This window comes from Hemicordylus capensis, chromosome 12 (genome assembly GCF_027244095.1).
Source record: "Hemicordylus capensis ecotype Gifberg chromosome 12, rHemCap1.1.pri, whole genome shotgun sequence".
Lineage (NCBI taxonomy): Eukaryota > Metazoa > Chordata > Lepidosauria > Squamata > Cordylidae > Hemicordylus > Hemicordylus capensis.
In genome coordinates this window covers 19,533,652-19,554,031 of record NC_069668.1, presented here as the reverse complement: position 1 = coordinate 19,554,031, position 20,380 = coordinate 19,533,652, and the positions used below count along the sequence as shown (strand labels likewise).

The 20,380-nt window shown below is 51.8% G+C and overlaps 1 protein-coding gene across 2 annotated transcripts in view; it reads left to right on the top strand.

Moving 5' to 3' along the window:
• Positions 1-6,325: 6,325 nt before the first annotated feature.
• CLUH (clustered mitochondria homolog) overlaps positions 6,326-20,380 on the top strand; it is a 48,429-nt gene continuing 34,374 nt past the window's right edge. Inside the window, exon 1 of one of the 2 annotated variants that reach the window (XM_053275345.1) lies at positions 6,326-6,585. In XM_053275345.1, coding sequence (XP_053131320.1) covers positions 6,462-6,585 — 124 coding nt within the window. In that variant the 5' untranslated portion in view covers positions 6,326-6,461. Of the gene's footprint in view, positions 6,586-17,795; positions 19,069-20,380 lie in introns of those variants that run through there. The other variant, XM_053275344.1, reaches the window with a different exon arrangement.

Sequence of the window (20,380 nt, the reverse complement as noted above, 5' to 3'; positions counted from 1 at the left end):
GCGGGGGGGGGGGGTGAGGCGGTGCTGTAAAGTTGCTAATTCTGAGCAATCACATTTAACTAATGTATGTTCAGGGAGATTGCGGGGGGGGGGGGAGGTGCTTGTAGAAAAGGAATGGGGGGGTGTCTTTGTATTTCTGTAAACACAACCGGGGGAAATATTATCAGTGTTTTTACGTTTTTAAGCAAGAGGTCAGAAGGAATAATGCACACACACCCCTGATGAAATGCAGAATATTTTCTAGAAACTGTGGATGGGGTGTGTGTGTCCTTGTATAGACTTCCTTGTGTAATCTAAATGACATTAAGAGATTTTTATGCTGGCTTTCTCCACTTCAATCATAGCGTCCCACAGCAGGATTATACATAGCTTATAGTATATTTATATATATATATTATATTATATATATAGATATGTAGAAAAGTGTACATATATTGTATTTACATTTATCAGGAGTGTTCCAAATGAAATGGACATGCTTTGTATGAAATGGACCAACATTTTGTTAACTTGTAAAGCTTTGCCACTAGTCTGGACACAGCAATAACTCATTATCGTTAAATGAGGTCTTGTTTGATTCATGAGTCTTAACAGGGTCCATGTTGGAACTTACCAGTCGGGTGGACTTGAGTCTCTTAACTGCACCTCCTTGGGGTCTGTCCTGGAATTGTAGCATCAGCTTAACGGCCATCTGTTTCATCAGTTGCGCGTTTACACAGGTTTTTTAAAATCTAGATGCCCCTTTCTTCCCTATCATGCCTCCTCCCCTTCTAAGAATGGTGCTACCTACATCAGACAGTTTCCAAGTAGGGGAGGAGGGAGGGATAATGGAAAATTGCTGTTGGGTTGCAGAGTCCAAGAGAGGCTCTGCTCATCTGTCCAGGATGGGGTAAGGACTCTTCCAAGTCACAAAGCACCCCTTTCTGATCATGCGTAAGCACCCACTATGTGCTTTGAGACAATTTACATTCTTATCGGTTTGTGCATTCCAAGATTCTCTCTCACACACCCAGGTATTTTCAACAGATTTGGGTGCACAAATGAAGCCCTAAGTCAAAATTCAACCACCTTGTCTCCCTTCAGCAGGTGTGGGAAACACTGGTGCAGGATTGGGGTCAAGAATCATTAGCTCAGTCCACCAGCCAGACAAAATATTTTACTCATCAGATCATTCCTTGGGCTATGTTGGTACATTACTTGTCAAGATTTCCGCCCCCCCACTCGTCGGGCATCGTTTTTCACTCGTCACAGACTAGTAGGCTAGTGGATTTCCGGAGCCCTGAGAACAGCCTTGCGGGATCAGGCCCAAGGCCCATTTAGTCCAGCATCCCATTTCCCACAGTGGCCCACCAGATGACTCTGGGAAGCCCACAAGCAGAAGATGGTGTGCCCCCTCTCCTGCTGTTGCTCCCCTGTAACTGGCATTTAAAGGCATTTTGCCTCTTAGGCTGTAGGTGGCCTATAGCCCTCAGACATAAAGACAAATGAGATAAACAGATAGGCCAGGTTGCCCATCCTCGAGTTGTCTTGATTTTGCATTTACAAAAGTGAGAAATTAGTGTTATCTTGGTTCCAAGGAAGCAGCGTGTGCAGAATAAAAGAACCGAGTGGCCACTCTGTCTTGCAAAAGGGAAATCTGCAGAAATGAATAATGTTACTCCTCTGTGGTTAGAAGGGACTACTCATGTTTGTGGAGACCCTTGTTTTGATCATGTGCCATGTTTACAGTGTGAACCGTGGCAGAGACAAAGAAACAAACAGTGAGGGTGATTTGACAACAAAATCAGACGTATTCCTTACGTCCATGAAGTCACGATAGCAGAACTGCAGTACAAGAATGAGAGAAGAGCAACATCTGTCCCCCCAGAAGCAAACAGCCAGCACCCCAAGCAGTGTTCCCTTTAACCGGGATTCCCAGATGTGGTGGACTACAGCTCCCAGAATCCCCAGCTGCAATGGCTTTAGGATTCTGGGAGTTGTAGTCCACAATATCTGGGAATCCCTGTTAGAGGGAACAGTGACCCCAAAACCTCTTCTCTTCCTAGCCAGCTCCCCAAACAAAGTCCTCGAAAGAGAAGATTGTGCAAGTCCTTTCTCAGTGCCGACCAGAACCTCCAAAATAGCAAGCAAGTTTTCAGGTCCCCCAGGACGCTTCTTCAGGCTGGATGTGGAGCAGAGAAGAGAAAGATGGTCCTCGGCATGCCATGAGGAAAAAGTCAAGTCCGGACTTTGTAAGGTGAAGCAGAGGGGAAGTTATGCAGACCTCAAGCGGCGCATAAGAGGCTGCCTTTTACTGAATCAGGCCCTGGGTCCATCTTGCTCAGTATTGTCTTCGCAGACTGGCAGCAGCTTCTCCAAGGTTACAGGCAGGAGTTTCTCTCAGCCCTTTCTTGGAGATGCTGCCAGGAAAGGAACTTGGAACCTTCTGCTCTTCCCAGAGTGACCCCATTATCCTAAGGGGAATATCTTACACTACTCACACATGTAGTCTCCCATTCAAATGCAAACCAGGTTGGACCCTGCTTAGCAAAGGGAACCTCTCACTCTCGTTCTATCTAGTCTATCTAACAAAATCAGGCCAGTCACAGAGGTGCGTAGACCACAAGGGACTGATCTCATAGGCAGCTGCTAGATACTGAGTCAGACCCTTGGTCTATCTAGCTCAGTATTGTCTACCCAGACTGGCAGCGGCTTCTCCCAGGTTGCAGGCAGGAGTCTCTCTCAGCCCTCTCTTGGAGATGCTGCCAGGGAGGGAACTTGGAACCTAGATGCTCTTCCCAGAATAAGAGCAATTAAAAACACTTTGACAAAATAAAAAACAAGTTCACAGAGTAAAACAATTGAGCAGTTTAAAACAGGTGTGTCTTAAGGTGTGTGTGTGTGTGGCTGGTGTGTATATATGGCTGGTGGTAGCCATAACTGGACATCCCCAGATGCTCTTAATAGGTGGGAGGGTTCATTAAGGACACCCTCTCTTAAATATCCTGGACCCAAGCCCTTAAGGGCTTTATAGGTAATAACCAGCACTTTGTATGTACTCAGAAACGTGTCAACCAAAGCTGATAAAAAGCATCCCTGGCCACAGCCTCAACCTGAGAAACCCGAGAGAGTTTTGGATCCAGGAGCATTCGCAGGCTAGGTTGCTGATCTTTCAGGGGAGTGTAAACCCATCCAGAAGAGGAGAGGAGAGCTGGTCTTGTGGTAGCAAGCCTGACGTCCCCTTAGCTAAGCAGGGTCCACCCTGGTTGCATATGAATGGGAGACTACATGTGAGCACTGGAAGAGATTCCCCTCAGGGGATGGAGCCGCTCTGGGAAAAGCAGAAGGTTCTGAGTTACCTCCCTGGAAGCATCTCCAAGAGAGGGCTGAGAGAGATTCCTGCCTGTAGCCTGGGAGAAGCCGCTGCCAGTCTGGGTAGACAATACTGAGCTAGATAGACCAAGGGTCTGACTCAGTATATGGCAGCTTCCTATGTTCCAGGACAGGCACTTCTAAACCATCTCTAGGTGGGAACATAAAATGGCGAGTAGCATAAGCTTCTGTGGGTTGGATCCTGTTTGGTCAGATGCATGATGTGTGATCCTCCATATCCATCAGGGCCAGGAGACATCAGAGGAAGACCCTCCTCCCTATCCTAAGGGGAGAGTTTTTCTTTTTCACCAAGGAACCGACACCAAAGGGAATCAGTGCGATATTAAAGTCATTCATGCAATCGAAAGTTGTGTTCTACCCGGGTTTGGGAGCTGTGTGTGCTCCCAAATTTCAGTTGGAAGCAAGGTAAGAGGAGAACCTGGGTAGCTTTTCCTCCTCCCTTGCTTTCACATCATCACTCCTACCCAGGTTTCCCTCCAACCTTGCTTCCACACAACCAGAAATTGGGAGCACACGCAGCTAAGTTTTTGATGGTGTGAATGGCCTCATTCTTTTGCTGGGTTTCTGCTGTTGTGGCTGCCCTGCCTAAATTGCCCTTGGAGATTCAGATTAGCCCTTTCCAGTTTTGATCCACACCTTTCAGGTGAATTTGGTTGTGATCTACATCGACGCTTGTTTGGAGGTTTGCGGTTGTGGATTTGGGCAATATTTTATTCCATTCCCATCTGCATTTGTCAGCTGCCGGCCAGACGTTCTGGTGAAATGGCGGGGTGAAAAGAACACCCATAAACACCCACACAGAGGGAGAGAGAAAGTGATTGCCAAGTGAAGCCAGAAAGCTCCGCAGATGTGCAGGGTTGGGTGTGCCACCTTCCCTCACCCAGCACAAAGGAAAAACCAGGCTACTGAAAAGTGCAAAAAGCTCCAAACTGGCCGAGCCGGATGAATAGTGTACACAAACACCTCACCGGGGATAACTTTCTGCCATGAACCACTCCCGGACGCCCCGTCTGAGCATCAAATCTGCACAGGGAAAGACCTGGCACGTTCAGACATGCACAGCGGGAGCCTCTGTGCTTACCTGGAAGTAAGCCTCCTTGTGTTCAATGGCGTGGCTTTCTTCTAGGGAAGTGTGCACAGCCTTGGAGATTCAGAAAGGTAGTACCTACCCCTTTCATGCCTCGTCAGGTCTTCTGTCCTCACTCTGAAGTGATTTGTGGAGATATTTTTCCTCCCAGTATTTGCACAAGACCAAGCTGTTCAAGCCTCCAGGCTGGCTTTCAAGATTCACCTGGAGATGGATGTTGATTTGTAGGGACATAGGAAGCTGCCATCTACTGAGTCCGACCCTTGGTCCATCTAGCGCAGTATTGTCTACCCAGACTGGCAGCGGCTTCTGCAAGGTTGCAGGCAGGAGTCTCTCCCAGCCCTGTCTGGAGATGCCAGGCAGGAACCTGGGGCCTTCTGCATGCAAGCAGGCAGATGCTCTTACCATCCCCTAAGGGGAATAGCTTACAGTGCTCATGAATGTAGTCTCCCATTCAAATGCAAACCAGGGTGGAGCCTGCTTAGCAAGGGGGACAAGTTATGCTTGCTTCCACAAGACCTGGAGACTGCAGGACAATCCTAGATCGTTGGCACCTTATCCACCTCACTGGATTGTTGTGAGAGAAAGAAATATGGGGGAGAAGCATGGGTGTTCTCCTGAGTTTGCCGGAGGAACGGAACTTGGGTTGCCAGTCTCTGACTGTAGTTATTCCCGGAGGGTTTTTTTTAAAAAATCCAATCTTTTTTCACTGTATCTAGACATTAAAATCTACGCAAGGCAAGCCACACAGAACACGGTTTGTTTGACAAAGCTGTATATATGTGTATTGCAAATAATGCTACCATGCATGCTCTTTGGAAGGAAGGTAGGATTAAAAAAAACCCTAACCCACCTTAAATAACTCTTTCCATTCCTTGCAACCTGTCGGCCACTCTGAAAACCTTTTTGGTATTGTTGAAACACTGCAGGGTTGTTGTGTGGATGAACACTCTGCTCTGGACTCCTTGGAGTGTAAATGTAAAAAGATATGAATAAATAAGCAGGCAAGCAAGCAAGCATTGGAAGAATGACAAGTTGAAAAGAAATTAATCCTCCCTTTTGGCATTAGATAAGTCAACTCTCTGAGTACTTTGTTGTGAGGCTACAGTAGCAAGCATGATTTTGTTGTGAGGCTACAGTAGCAAGATTTATTGTCTCCTTTGCTAATCAGGGTCTGTCCTGGTTTGCATTTGAATGGGAGACTACGTGTAATGCCAGCACTGTAAGATATTCCCCTTAGGCACTGCTCTGGGAAGAGCATCCCAGAGCAGTGCCTAAGGGGTTGGAGGCAGCCTCCTATGTAAACATACTAGATATTCTTAGGAGGTTAAAAAAAACAACCAACAAAAACAAAACTTTTAATTTGAAATTTCAAAATCTGTCATCCAGATTGTGGTTTTAGCTTGGTGTTTTTAACTTGCGTAACTTGATTTGGTGAATGTTATGCGTCTGCTTTTACTTTGCAACTCTTTTATAAATGTTGTGAGCCGCCTCGAGCAGCAGTGTACTGGAGGGGGAGGGGTATAAATATTTCAAAATAATTAACTGTTTATTTGAGAGAGAGAGAGAGAGAGAGAGAGAGAGAGAGAGAGGGTATATATTGAGTGTATCTATATATACAGAGGGAGAATATATATATATATATATATACACACACACACACTCAATATATACTCTCTCTATATATATATCCTAAATAACCTGCTCCTCAAATAATCCCCGATCGTGAATAATCAGCCCCCTCTCGACTTCCCCCCACCCCCGCATTTCTGCTCCTTCCCCTGCGCTGGCCCTTTAAGGCGTTCTCCTCTCTCCCCGCCCGCACGCCCTTCTCCCTCTTTCTGTCCCTTCCGCGCCGCCGTCGCCTGCGAGGGGCGGAGCTTGCGTGGCAGGCAGGGGTCGGAGTGGCGGCCGAGGTGAAGCGCGGACCACGTGGGGCGGCGACGGGCTTCTGTCCTTCCAGCTCCTCCAGCAGCAGCAGCAGACGCGACGGTGGCCGGCCATGGTCATTAAGGCGGACGAGATGGCTCCGGCTGCGGGAGCCTCGGAGCAGCAGCAGCCCCCGCCCCCGCCCAGCCAGAGCCCCGGCAGGAAAGCGGAGCAGGATCCGGAGCGGAGCTCAGCAGGTATAAACGGGAGGGGTGAATTCGGAGTCAGTCCAGATCGAGTGGGTGCCCAGGCGCTCTTTCCGCTGCCGTTTGCCCTCGCTGACTTTGCCGCGCCGCCGCTCGCCTTCACAGCACCCCGGGGAAGCGGCTCTCCCCTTGGAGGTCGCTACCCCGGGACAACCTCCCCTCTGCCTTGGCTTCCGGCGTGGGGGTGCTCCTTGCAGCGGCTCCGCTCCCCCGCCTCGCCCGGGAGGTTGCTTCTTGCCCCCCCTCCAGCTGCTCCTGGACTAACCCCCCACTTCCCCCTCCCGCTTGCACTTTTTCACTATACCCCGAATGGTGACCGGGGGGGAGGGTTAAAGTGCATTTCACCCCCTCTTTGGGGAGCGGCGACCCCTGCGCTTGCGAGCCGCCTTCGGACTCTTGACTCAGAGCAAGCTGGCCCCGCTGAGATCCTGGCCGCCGCCCTTGCACCATTTGGGGGGGTAGTGACCCCTCCCCCCCCGGGGTAGTGACCCTGAGGCGGAGGTCGCCACTGCTGAAGAGCGTGACTGAGTTAAAACCCTGGCCCCCGGGCTTGTGCCATGCTGAGGCAGTGGTGGCCCATGTGCTTGCCACCCATAGTGGCCACAGGCCGCCCCCCACCAGCCCCAGCCTTAAAGGCAAGCTGCCTGCAAACCCCAGTTGTCGGGGAGAGGGCCTGCCCCATTCCGCTCTTGCCTGGGGGCTGCTCCCCAGGGGCATCTGGTGGGCCACTGTGGGGGACCCAGCCTGCTAGGCCAGAGAGGCCTCCTTCTTGGGCCTGATCCAGCAGGGCTGCCTTTACGGGCTGGACCTTCCTCGTTCTTGCCTCTGCCTTGCACAACTTCCTGTCCGTGCCTTGAAGTGGGGGGAGTCTCCTCCGGGGCTTCACAGCATTCTGCGGCAGATGATCTGGCCCGCTCTTTCCTACCCTGATGTAACTGCTCCTTGCTTATTAAAGCACCTCGCAGCCCTGACTCTCACCTTCCCAGCACTCTGGGGTAAGGAGGACCCTTGTAGCGAGCCTGCCTCCCTTTTAAAGGGTGCCACCCTAGAATAATGACCCGGCCCAGGTGTTGCTGGACTACAACTCCCAGAGGCCCTTGGGGCTCGGGATTATGGGAGTTGCAGTCCAACATCTGGGGTCCAAGTTCGAGTTCTTGGGTCGTGCCTCCAGTAGTAAGAGAAGGAATGTTTCCCTTTCTTGCCTCTGCTTTGGAGGTGGCTAGCCCCGAATAACATTCCATCCTTGTTTGTTTATGTCTGGCACGGATGTACCACTTTTCTGGCCCACACATTCAAAGTGGTGTAAAACATGAGGCAGGAAGTACTGCGGGCCCCTTATTTTCCTCGATGGCTCACCTTCATAGACCTCTAGGCCAATGACCCATGCGAACGTCCCTTGGAGATCACTTGTTTATCCACCTTGGGGTAGATTTTATTTATTTATTTATTTATTTATTTATTTCCAAACTGTGTAAGCTGCCCCAGATTTCTGTCTCTGGGCACTTTATGAAAGGCTGTCTAGAAATGGAACTATAAATCTATGATATTTTTGTACGATGTAAATCTCTAGGCAGTGCACAAATCCCAACACGAAAATCACAGGTTAAAATTAATAAAACATGATAAAACCAACATAAAACAAATTATTAAAATTCTGACGAAAACTAAATTAACTACATAAGAAGTGAATAAATCTACATAGCGCATCTTGCTTTTCCTCCCTGTTGGATTTTTGTTGGGCCACGACTCTGTGCTCTTTTTCCTTGGGGTCAACTCCATTGGAGGCCTCAAAGCATGCAGAGGACTGGCTGTGAAAGTGAAAGGTGAGCTAGATAACCCGCTGCCCATTCCTTGTGTCTGCTGCATTCTGGGGTTGTGACAACAACCCTGTGAGGTAGGTTAGTCTGGGAGAGAAGTGACTGGCCCAGAGTCGCCCAGTGGCTGAGTGGGGATTTGAACTCAGGTCTCCACGGTCCTAGTCCAGTGCTCTAATCGCCACACCACACTGGCAATTACCCACTTTAACTACTACCCACCCCAGGAGTAGGAAGAAGGGGTAATGGCTGGCCACAGATCTTTTCTAAGGGGAGACACCCCCCTCCTTTCCACTTCTGGTGTGAATATTTTTAGGAAGCTGCCTTGTGCCAAGTCAGACCCTTGGTCAACCCAGTTCAGGATTGTCTGCACAGACTGGCAGCAGCTTCTCCAAGGTTTCAGGCAGGAGTCTCTCCCAGCCCGCCCTGGCAGCATCTCCCAAGATAGGGCTGAGAGAGACTCCTGCCTACAACTCTGAAGAAGCCGCTGCCAGTCTGTGCAGACCATCCTGAGCTGGGTCGACCAAGGGTCTGACTCAGTAGAAGGCAGCTTCCGATGTTTCTATGATTCTTGGTCAAAAGTCTGACTCGTCTTTTGAGAAAGTGGTGGTCACCCCAGACATGAAGGACACCTTCTTCATCTCTGAAGCCCCTTGAGGAGGCTCAGAAACTTGTTCTTTTCTCCCTCTGGAGGTGACACCCAGCCGCTCTCCCACTTTTAAATGAGCCCCTACCACCCCAAAGAGTTTGCCTTCCTCAACAGGTAAGGCATCCCAGGACCTCAGGCCTGGCTTCTCTCTCCAGCGGTGAAGCGCCTTGGAAAAAACTGGCTGGATCCAACTAAAGCCCCAGCATGCTGTTTCCAACAGTGGTCAGCCATCCGCTTCCCCAGAGCTGGGCCTGAAAGCAACCGCTCCTTGTGCATTATTTCCCTGTAACTGCGGGTATTGGAGTCAGCAGTGCTGGCATCCTGCCTTTCTGAGGTTCTGAGATGAGCCTTGTCTGATCTCTCGACTGCGGAGGAAGGAAACATGGCCGTGTGAGTTGCATGGGAAGCGTCCCTCTCCTCCCAGGTTTCTTGGGTAGTGAGGATGGATGAGGGTCCTCATTGCTTTGGGCATTTAGGCCAAAGATGTGGATGTTTGAAAAGAGGTGGGAGATGTCCCCCGCCAGGCACTGTGGTGCGTCCTCCGTGAGATTTCTTTGCTTCATTGCCATTGGTCTCCTCAGACGCACACAGGGGCTGTGTATCGTATTTAACTGAATCGTATCGTATTTAACTGAATCGTACCGTATCGTATTTAACTGTATCGTACCGTATCGTATTTAACTGTATCGTATCGTATTCAACTGAGCCGTATCGTATCGTATTCAACTGAGCCGTATCGTATCGTATTCAACTGAACCGTATCGTATCGTATTCAACTGAACCGTATTGTAATTACCCGAATCAAAGACGACTCTTAATTTAAGATGACCACCCTTAAAAAGTAAATGCATGCAGGTTATACCTGCATTTACTCAAAAGGAGCAGACCACTTCAAAGAACGTGGGAAAAACATCATCGGGCTCAGATAAATACAGTTAGTTTTAGGTAGAAAAATGTCACCTGTGTGTTGCATGTTTGGGGAGCAGAAGAGCTGATTGTTCAAGACTCTGAACAGCTGTTGCCCTGTTTTGTGAACAGCTGGCCTTGTGGTATCAAGCATGAATTGTCTCCTTTGCTCAGCAGGGTCTGATGTGGTTTGCATTTGGATGGGTGATGAGGTGTGAGCGCCGTAAGGTATTCCTCTTAGGGGATGGGGCCTTAGCTCAGTGGAAGAGCATCTGCACACTTGCACGCAGAAGGTCGCAGGTTCCTTCCCTGGCAGCATCTCCAGGTACGGCTGGGACAGACCCCTGCCTGCATCCCCTGGAAAGATGCTGCCTGTCAGTGCTGCTGACAATACTCAGCTAGATGGACCGAGGCTCTGACCTTGTAAAAGGCAGCTTTTTATGATTTGTGGGACAGGGCCATAGCTCAGCCCCACAGCTGAGTGTTTGCCATGCATGCCGAGGGTCCCAGGTTCAATCTCTGGCAGCATCTCCAGGTAGGGCTGGGAGGGTTTTCTGCCTGAAGCTTTGGAGAGCTGCTGCCAGTCAGTGTAGACAGTACTGAGCGAAATGGACTAAGGGTCTGACTCGGTAGAAGGAAGCTTTGTTTGGTGGCGATATTCGGAAAGCAGGGATGAGCCTCGACATTTCTGGGTGTGTTTAATTTTCCTTTGCTAGCAACGTACAGGCTGGTGTTCTGTTTAATCACCGGGGAAAGGAGCACGCAGACATGCACCCTGGGTTCAGTGGCCCAAAAGGCTAATGGCTCAGATGCCGCTTGGGAAAGGTAGATGCAGAAACGCTGAGATATAACGGAGGCGTCCCCAGTTCCTTGGTTGGGGAGCCCCGTCTCTAGAGAGGAGGTGTGCCGAGAGCATTTCTCCTGCAGAATCCTGGGCGTTTTCGAAGGAAGGGAAAGGCGTTACGAAAGGCGTTGGCTTGTGACTTCTGCCAGAAGTTAATTCTCTTTCCCTAACGGAGCAGGAGCCAGCAGAGGGGGAAACTGTCGGGTTTCTTTGTATCGCTTCGTATGGCCCATATCGCCCGCACCGTATAATCCATATCAGGCCTCGGTTTCACACCAGGCTGCCGGTCAGAGTAGACGGTACTGAGCTAGATGGTCCAAACGCCTGACTTCCTGTGTTCATAGTGATGACAAGAGTCTGATCCAGACATCATGTTGTACACTCAGACAACAAGGGTACAGTCATTCACACATTAAATTGAACGCAGGCACAGAAGTACACTCCCGATCTGTCCCATGCCTTTGAAGGGCCTGTATCCAGGTTCACTTTTAACACGAGCACAGGTACCAGTCGTTCACGCGAGCACGTTGTACACACACCTGTACACTTGTACAGCATAATGTCTGACCTGCGTCTTGGAGAATGTCTTGGAGAAGCCGCTGCCAGTCTGGGTTGACAATCCTGAGTTAGATGGACCAAGGGTCTGACTCGGTATATGGCAGCTTCCTAGGTTCCTAATCGGGCTAAGTGCTCCCAGGTATTCTGCAAAACTGTTTTGTTTTTGTGTTCTCTGTGTGTGTGTGTGTGTGGTATGTTCACTCATATACTCCCTGTAAGGATGCATATATTTGATGTTTTATACATGTGATAAATTTGTGTGGCGTGCCAGAGTTTGTCTCTGCACTTCTGGAACGGACAGCATGATCAAGAATGGCTTCCATTGCTTGTTGAAGGGGCAGTTCGAACTTATGAAAGGCTGTAAAGAAGGTCAAACAGTTGGTCCATTTAGCTCTGCGTTGGGCTCGGACTGGCAGCAGCTCTTAGACTGTCATCTGTGAACGGGAAATGCCAGGTTTTGGACCTGGGGCCTTTTGCACTTAAGGCTTGTGCTCTAACCACTGAGCAGTATGGCTGTTCTCCTCTCCTTGAAGGGCACACCTATAAGGTGGGTACCCAGAATCCTGAGCGTAAAGCTGAATGTGTTTTGGATGCCAGCTGAGATCTCTCCTTCGTACCTGTGAGAATGAGGCTCCATTCTTGTCCCCTTCCTGCTGCCTCGTAAGTTTCCTGAACTTCTTTCCTGCCTTGATTGAGCGAGAGCCTCCCAGAGTCCTCGGAGTGCAAATGGATTAATTAGGAGACCCAGGGATTGGGTTTTTAATAAAATGGTCATCGAAGTTGCTGTTTCCCCTTAAAAGGTAACGGTTTTGTCTCTGGTGGCCAGGAACGCTCGTTATGGTGAATTTGCATGGTGCCTAAAGAGACATTTGACTCTACAATCTCATAATGGCCGGTATATTTATAATGCGGTGGTTGCCAGAGATGTGAGTCTCCAGAAAATGTTCAGTTGGAGAAAGTTCTGGGAAACTTTTTTCAAAAACCTCCCCTTCGTTTGTATAAGATTTGCATTAATTTCTCTCTCGCCAAAAAAATAAAAATGGCTATACAGAATTTCCTGATGCCCTAAATAGATAGTGACATCTGACCTTTTTATTCAATGGGAAAAACCCACCTCCACCATATTAATTTCTCCTCACTGTCTAAGAACAGAAGAACAGGCCTGCTGGATCAGGCCCAAGGCGGCCCATCTAGTCCAGCATCCCGTTTCCCACAGTGGCCCACCAGATGCCACTGGAAGCCACAGGCAGGAGTTGAGGGTGTGCCCTCTCTCCTGCTGTGACTCCCCTGCAACTGGTACTCAGAGGCATCGCTGGAAGTGGCCTATAGCCACCAGACTACTAGCCATCAATAGACCTGCCCTCCATGACTTTGTCTAAGCCTCTTTTAAAGCCATCTAAGCTAGTGGCCATCGCCACATCCAGTGGCAGAGAGTTCCATAAGTTAGTTATGTGCCGTGTGAATTAGTGCTTGCTTTTGTCTCCAAAATTTTTCCAGTAATAGAAGTCTGAGAAGTGGGAAACCTTTTGTGGAAGAACTAAGTATGGGTATTTTAAGTTCTCTTGCTCATAACGGTGGGTGAGTCTGGGGTTACAGGTGTGTTTAGATGGTGGCACTCCCCATTTTACAGGCGGAAAGACTGAGGCTGAGAGAGGGAAGTCGCCACAACAAGTTCTCGGTCAGGGGCTGTGTGTTAACTCAGGTTTGGAGCTGAGGTTGTTGACATCACGGGACCGGACCACTTGATGCTGGTCATGCTGCAGAAGGGGCCTCTCTGAAGCTGACTGAAGCCCAGGTCTTTGGTCTAGGATGCTGGGCAGACCCAGAGTGAAAGCAGCGCTCTGCTTTCCGAGGGAGAGGCCCTTCTCTGCTTCCTTTCCTCCGCGGTACGAGAGTGCACCGAGCTCGATAAGAGTCAGAAGGGCACTACCACGTTGCAGACAGACTTGGCGCGCTCTGAGTTCCAGGAAAGGACTCCTCACGCTTTGGCTCTATCTGGTCTGTGCTCTTATCTGAAACCCCTTGCTCTGGATCTGATCTCGGGGAATAGCGGCTTGTCCTACGTGCAGCTCTACCTGATGAATGTCCAGCCTGCAGGGAGTGCAGCTCTCGTTCATGCCGGGGAGGGATGGGGGAGACAGAGGCACAATGGGAGATGCCGGGAACTAGAGGCGGCCGCCTCATGTCAGGTGCGCGAATCTGGCTCAGGGTGCCTTGCAAATCAGCAAGCTCGGGCAAGTTTTAAAGGGGGTGGTATTATTATTATTATTATTATTATTAGATTAATTAAAAAAGCAGCATTAGCAACAGGAAAGAGAGAGAGGCAGCAGAAACTACCGGAGCCCTGCCCGTGCTCTGGATCCTCCGAGGGATCCCGGCGGCTGGCTTCCCGTCCTTCGGGGCCGGCTTTCCCCTCTCCCTGTGAAGGTCACCTTCAGTGGGGTAAACCTCCCAGCTCAGCCAATCCGAGGAGGGTGCGAGGACCCCTAGTGGCCCTGATGGAGATTTTCTCTCCTGGTCGCAGCCTCCTTTAAGGTACCCTTTGGCGGGGGGAGATGGATGGAGGATTTCTGATCCCCCCCCCCCCGCAAGCCTGGCCCTCTTTCAGGGGTGGGTCGAAGTTGTTTCCTTTCCTGGGCCTGCAAGGGGGAGGGCAAAAAATCTGGAGCTCTGTGGAGGGGGGGTGATGGGGGAACCGCTCAAATAGCCTCCCTCCCTCTCCCCACCATTCCAAGCAGGGTGGAGTTTGCAGAATTGGCCATGGTTTAGGGTGCCCCCCCCGTTCTATGAAGGATTTAAAGAGACAGGCACACATTTCTACAAAACACACACAGACACACCCCTCTTTTTGACAACTTTCTACTCTTTGTTGGAGAGTGACCAGAAAAGCAAGCTGCAAATAATTGGGGAGAGCTGGCTTGGTGGCAGCCAGCATGAATTGTCCCCTTTGCTAAGCAGGGTCCACTCTGGTTTGCATTTGGATGGGAGACGACAGGTGATGTGAGCACTGCAAGAGCTTCCCCTTAGGTGAGGGGGCTGCTCTGGGAAGAGTGTCTGAGGTTCCAAGTTCCCTCCCTGGCAGCATCTCCAGATAGGGCTGAGAGAGACTCCTGCCTGCAACCTTGGAGATGCCGCTGCCAGTCTGTGAAGACAGTGCTGAGCTAGACAGACCAAAGGTCTGACTCAGTAGAAGGCAGCTTCCTATGTTCCTAAACGTGCCTGCAAAAGAAGTTTGTTTTCCAAGTCAGGTTGCCTTCATGTTGCCTCTGGGAAAGTGCACGGAAATGAGCCTGGCTCTCTGAGCATGGACAGAGTGCCTGTGGGGAGTGATTGCAGCCTGCCTCCACACAGCAGGGTGACGGGGGTAACCATGGTGGTGTTGGGGGGGGCTGTCTTGCATGGAATCAAGCCAGGCCTGTTTCTTCCGGGGCTCAGATTCTCAGACCGTTCTTTCAGCAGAGACAGCTGGGCTCTGTGAAATCCTCCCAGCACTGCTGTAGGGAGGGGTGTGTGGTGTTGTGTGTCTGTGTCTGTGTGTGTGCTTGCTTTCCTCCCCCACAGTAGAAATAAGCTGTTCAGTAGCTGGAAACGCGAAAGCCAAAGTTCACTCCGTTGTGGGTGGCCAGATTGCAGGCTGTCACCCCCATGCCGGGGATGTTCCCAGGAAGGCAGGCGTTCCTAGGACTCAAGTCGCTCTCTCTCCCTGCTGGGTTTGGCATCCTGGCTTCGATGATCGCTCGGGGCGGGTAGGTTAGACAGGAAGCTGCCTTCTGAGCCCAGCCCATCCAGCGCAGTGCTGTCTGCTCTGACTGGCAGCAGCTCTTCAGGATTTCAGGGAGGGGGGGAGGCTTTCCTAAAACTACCCGGAGATGCTGCCAGGGATCGGACCCCAGACCCCCTGCATACGAAGCTAAGGATCCACCACTGAGCGACGCCCCCCCCCATAAAGCACAGAGCAAACATTCTGCTTAATCTGTGTGTGCCAGGTGGCTGCCGAATTGCACAGGAGCAGGGCTGGAGAGGAGGCAGTGGCAACTCCCCAGTGCCCGCTGGGCAGAACGGGCGACAACAGCTCCTGCTTGGTCAGTGTGCTGTAAACTCTTGGAGAAGTCCGTTCAGCGCCCAGCCTGTGGGCTCCCCACCACAGGAAACTAGATCAGTTCCCACGCTTGTCAGTGTCCTGTAAAATGTTGGTAAAGTCAGTTCCAGCAAACTTTGGATTTGTTTATATGCACTTCCCCACCCTTGATGATGAGTCACCTTGGGCACCCCTGGGTAGAGGGCTGTTTAATTCTTGTTCAGGTGAATTACAGCCAAGTACATTTTGAACACCAGTATATTTGGAATGCAAACCAGGGTGGACCCTGCTTAGCAAGGGGGACAATCCCTGCTTGCTCCCACAAAAGCAGCTCTCCTCCTAAGAGTGGAACATAGGAAGCTGCCATATACTGAGTCAGACACTTGGTCCATCTAGCTCAATATTGCCTGCACAGACCGGCAGCAGCTTCTCCAAGGTTGCAGGCAGGAGTCTCTCTCCACCCTGTCTTGGGGATGCTGCCAGGGAGGGAACTTGGAGCCCTCTGCATGCAATGAGCACTTGACAGTGGGCTTTTCAGAGGCCTCTGGTGGGCCACTGTGTGAAGCAGGCTTCTAGACTAGGTGGGCTTCCTTGGGCCTGATCCAGCAGGGCTGTTCTTAAGTTCTCATGTAGTCACCCATCCAAATGCAAACCAGGCCAGACCCTGCCTAGCAAAGGGGTCCCTTCATGCTTGCTGCCACCAGACCAGCTCTCCTCCCAAAGCAGTTTACATGGATATAATGAACAAAAAAGGCTACCTAACACAGATTGTGCAGTTGTGTCCTCTTTCACAAAAACGGATCGTGCAGAACCATTTTTCTTGGCCAAATTTGCAGCCATTTTGGCCAGTGCAGGAAAGAAAGAAGTTGAGTAACTTCACAATATCTCCCCCCCGCCCCCCGGCCGCTTCACCATCTCGCCAGCCGCGGAGACCGGTCACACTAGTTTTTCCACTCTGGGATGTTGCAGAGTGCGCCGGTCTCCCGGTTCGTACTGGTCTGCCGGATCGGCCAGCTCAGCAAAATGTGTGAGATTTTTCAAGTGGCAGCGTGCTGCTTCGGAATCTCCAAACTCTCACCCCCCACCCCACCCCACCCCACCCCAGGCAAATGAGAAGCACCTTTGGACGTCTTTCCGATTCGGCTTCTCAAAGGATCCGAGAGGCATCTTGAGTGTTTCGGCCACGCCCTGTTAACGTCTTTCGACAAGCGTGCCAGACACAGAGCGGCTGTGCAGGGAAACAACCTTTGGGCTGAATGTTTGATCTTGCTCACTCTTGGTCCAGAAACCCAGTGGGGAAACTAAACAGTCAAGGCTGATGGGAGTTGTAGTCCAGGCTCTGCAGAACAGCCGGAGCTGTGCAGTCCAGATCTAGCTCAGCATTGTCTGCCCTTGATTGGCACCGAGATTACAGGCAGGATTCTCTTCCAGCTTTACCTGGAGAGTGAACCTGGAACCTTCAGCGGGCAAGCAGGCAGGTGCTCTTCCCAGAACAGCCCCACCCCGAAAGGCGAATATCTCCCAGCAGTCTCCCATTCAAATGCGAACCAAGGCAGACCCTGCTTATCAAGAGAGGACCGCAAGACCAGCTCTCCTCCTCTGGACACATCTGGTGGGGCTCTTTATGCACTTGGCATCTGAGGAAGAAAGCTAGAAACGGGACCCTCGACAGGGTAAACGTGTGTCGGGGATTTGTAGTTGCCGTGACGGGCTCGTTTTCTGTGTGCAGTGTGTTCGCGTGATGACAGTCTAGCTGTGTTCCCTTTAACAGGGATTCCTGGACACTGACTACAGCTCCCACGATCCCCAGCTTCAGCAGTCAAAGGCAACTGTGGCTAGGGAGTATGGGAGTAGGAGTCAGCAACATCTGGGAATGCTACCCGTAACAGAGATCCCCAGATGCTGTTGACTACAACTCCCACGATCCCCAGCCGCAGTGGCCAAAGGCCGTTATGGGAGTTGTAGTCAACAGCATCTAGGAATCCTTGTTACAGGGAATGCTGCCTGCGAAGCTAGCTTTCTGTGGGCAGGGAGTTATTCCTGCCTTCTCTCGGGTTCCACTTGCCCGAAGTTGTACACTTGGAGGCAGAGGGCTTCCCCCACCCCCCGCTGTGGGAACCAGGCCTCTAACCTACTTCCCATCCCTTAATCCTCCTCCCAACGGCCTCCTTGGTATGGATGGCTGTTCAGAAGTTTGGGCATGCCATAGCAACTCGCATTCAGTGCATCCGCCCTCGTTGCTGGCCTTGGCAGGGTCGCTCTTTGGCCGTCCAGCGTCACGTTCTGGGCTCTATTTATAGCTGACTTTGAAGCTGCCACCGCTCTTTCTGTCTCTTGCGGGTTCGGGGTCAGGAAAATCCCCTTCTCGGGACTGTGTTCTCCTGGGCAACCGAGAAGAGGAACCCCGACATCTTTTGGGGCTGCAGGTTTCTCTTGGCGTTAGAGGGCTGGGGAGTTTTCTGGAGCTCCGGCTTGTGGGAGGGAATGGTGGCCGGGGGTGGGGGTAACCCCACCGGAACTCCCGCCGTGGGGATGCCGAGTTTCCCGGATGTTTCGGATTTCTTATTTTGGAAGCTTGTCAAGCATGCTCGTTCCTTAAGGATCTGGAACGAGAGGGTCTCGGAAACCCTCTGAACTCCTCACTCTTGGGAGCATCAGTTTGCCGGCCAGTGTGGCGGCTTTCGGCAGTGCCTTCGTGCATCCTCCCTCCCGCTGGGAATGATGGGGAACAGCCTCTTTGCCGGGTGCTGCCGATACGTTGCCGAGCTGCTCTTCTGGGTGCGTGAGGAGACGTCGCCTGGGGAGCGGTCTCCGCTCGTGTCGGATCATTCCGCCATGGGATACGAGGCCGCTGCCCGAGGCCCGACCAAGGTGGGCGTCTCGGAATCCGCCCTGGGCCCGGCTCCCTACCCAGATATTCTCCTGGGCTGTGCTCCGTGTGAATACCTGCGGAGTGAGGAGGGGACCGGCCAAGACTTCTCCGGCGATGAACAGACAGGCGAGGCCTCCGTCGACAGCTGCCAGCTGCCTGCCGCTCCCGGCCGGCCGGCTCGGGGGTCTTGTGCCATGGCCGCCCTCCTTCCCGACCTTGAGCAAGAATCGACACCACCTCTGGACTATTCTGGGCAGCGTCGGGCCTGCCAGCCTTGTGAGGCGCTGGCGGGTCGCAGCTCAAGCTTCCGGAGCAACGAGCCAGAAGAGGATACGAGGCGGAGTGATGGGAGAGACTCGGACCACAGGTTCCCTGCTTTCAGTGCGCCCCAGTGCTCAGAAGCCTTGGTGAGGGGCCAGAGCGCGGGTTCGGGATCCCCGCTGGCAAAGAGCAGGGTACTCGCTTGCAACGGCAAAGCCACTTCTGTGCTCGGTGGCCGGGGCGGCCGCAGCCTGTCAGGCGAGCCGAGCTCAAATCCGCCTGGGGAACGAGCCCAGGTTGCTCAGGAGGGCCCTTCCCGTGGTGTGGAGGAAGAGGGAAGTGATGGGGCTGGAGCTCAAGGAGTCGGGTGCCTCTCGGTGGACCCAAAGGTTGGCGTCGGTGGCCAGTTCAGCCTCGAACCGGAGTGGGAAGCGGATCAGCGGCTGAGGCAGCAGCGGAGGAAGAGGAGGAAGAAGGCGGCTTCTGTGCTAGGTGTCTAGTGGGCCGACTTGTCCTACCCGATTTGAGCTGTGGTAGAGTCTTGGGGGTGGTCACCCACTGGACCTCACTGTCTTTCAAGCGGGTGCCACTCGGGCAAAGAATCTTTGCTGTGAGAGCCGTTTCCCGCTGCACTGACCTCCACACCGGACGGTGCTTTTCTCAGCGCTGGGGAGGGAAGCGCTGGGGAGGGCTACACTTCCCAGCATTCCATGCTGTTGACTACAACTCCCATGATCCTTGCAAGGTGGCGCTGGGGCTCAAGAGGTCTCTCTTGCCCTTGAAGGACACCCCCCCCCCCCCCCGCCGCCCTTAGAGCGAAGAATACTGTTGTTTGTGCCATTGATCCCTCCCTTCCTGGAACTAGCAAAATGTTTTCTGATCTTTGGCACTTGCCTCCAAAAGAAAGTTTTATTTTAATTCCTGGTTTAGTGGTGGGGCAGCTCAAGCTCAGGGTGTGTGTGTGTGTGCTTGCTAGCAATTGGGTACTCGGAGCAAAGTTCAGCATTCTTCAGAAATATTTCTGAAGATGTTTTCAGCTCCTGTGGCTGCAAAGATATGCTGGGGTGGGGGTGGGGGTGGGTGGGGGGAAACGCCTGGTGGACATCCCTGGCTTCTGAGCTGAATGAACAGGCAGTGTCGCATACTGGTTAGAGCATCTGGCTAGGCTCCGGGTAAAGTTTATGCAGCGGTATTGCAATTCGTCCTCTGCGTGGACTTTTAGCTTCGTGACTGGATGGGGATTTGATCTGTGGGGTCCTACCAGGCCTGTGATGGTGTGGGTTTCTAGCCCCAACCCCCACACAGACACACACACACCCTGATTTATGCATGCAGAGGGGCTAAGGTTCAATCTCTGACTCTCCAATTAAATGCCTTGACTGAGTCTCAGGCCTCAAGGAGCACTGGTCTTGTGGTAGCCGGCGTGAATCGTCCCCTTTGCTAAGCAGGGCCTACCCTGGTTTGCATTTCAGTGGGAGACTGCATTGTAAAATATTCCCCTTGGGGGGGCTGCTCTGGGAAGAGCATCTGCCTGCTTGCATGCAGATGCTTCCCGGTTCCCTGCCTGGCAGCATCTCCAAGAGAGGGTAAAGAGAGTTTCCTGCCTGCAACCTTGGAGAAGCCGCTGCCAGTCTGGGAAGACAATACTGAGCTGGATAGACCAGTGGCCTAACTCTGTACATGGCAGCTGCCTATGTTCCTTTATAGGCTTCCCACAAAGTATCCAGTGAGCAAGTATGTAAGTTTTAACAGGGCCAACTGCCAGTTTAAAGGGATCTTAAACCGTATGAGTTTTAGTCAGCCG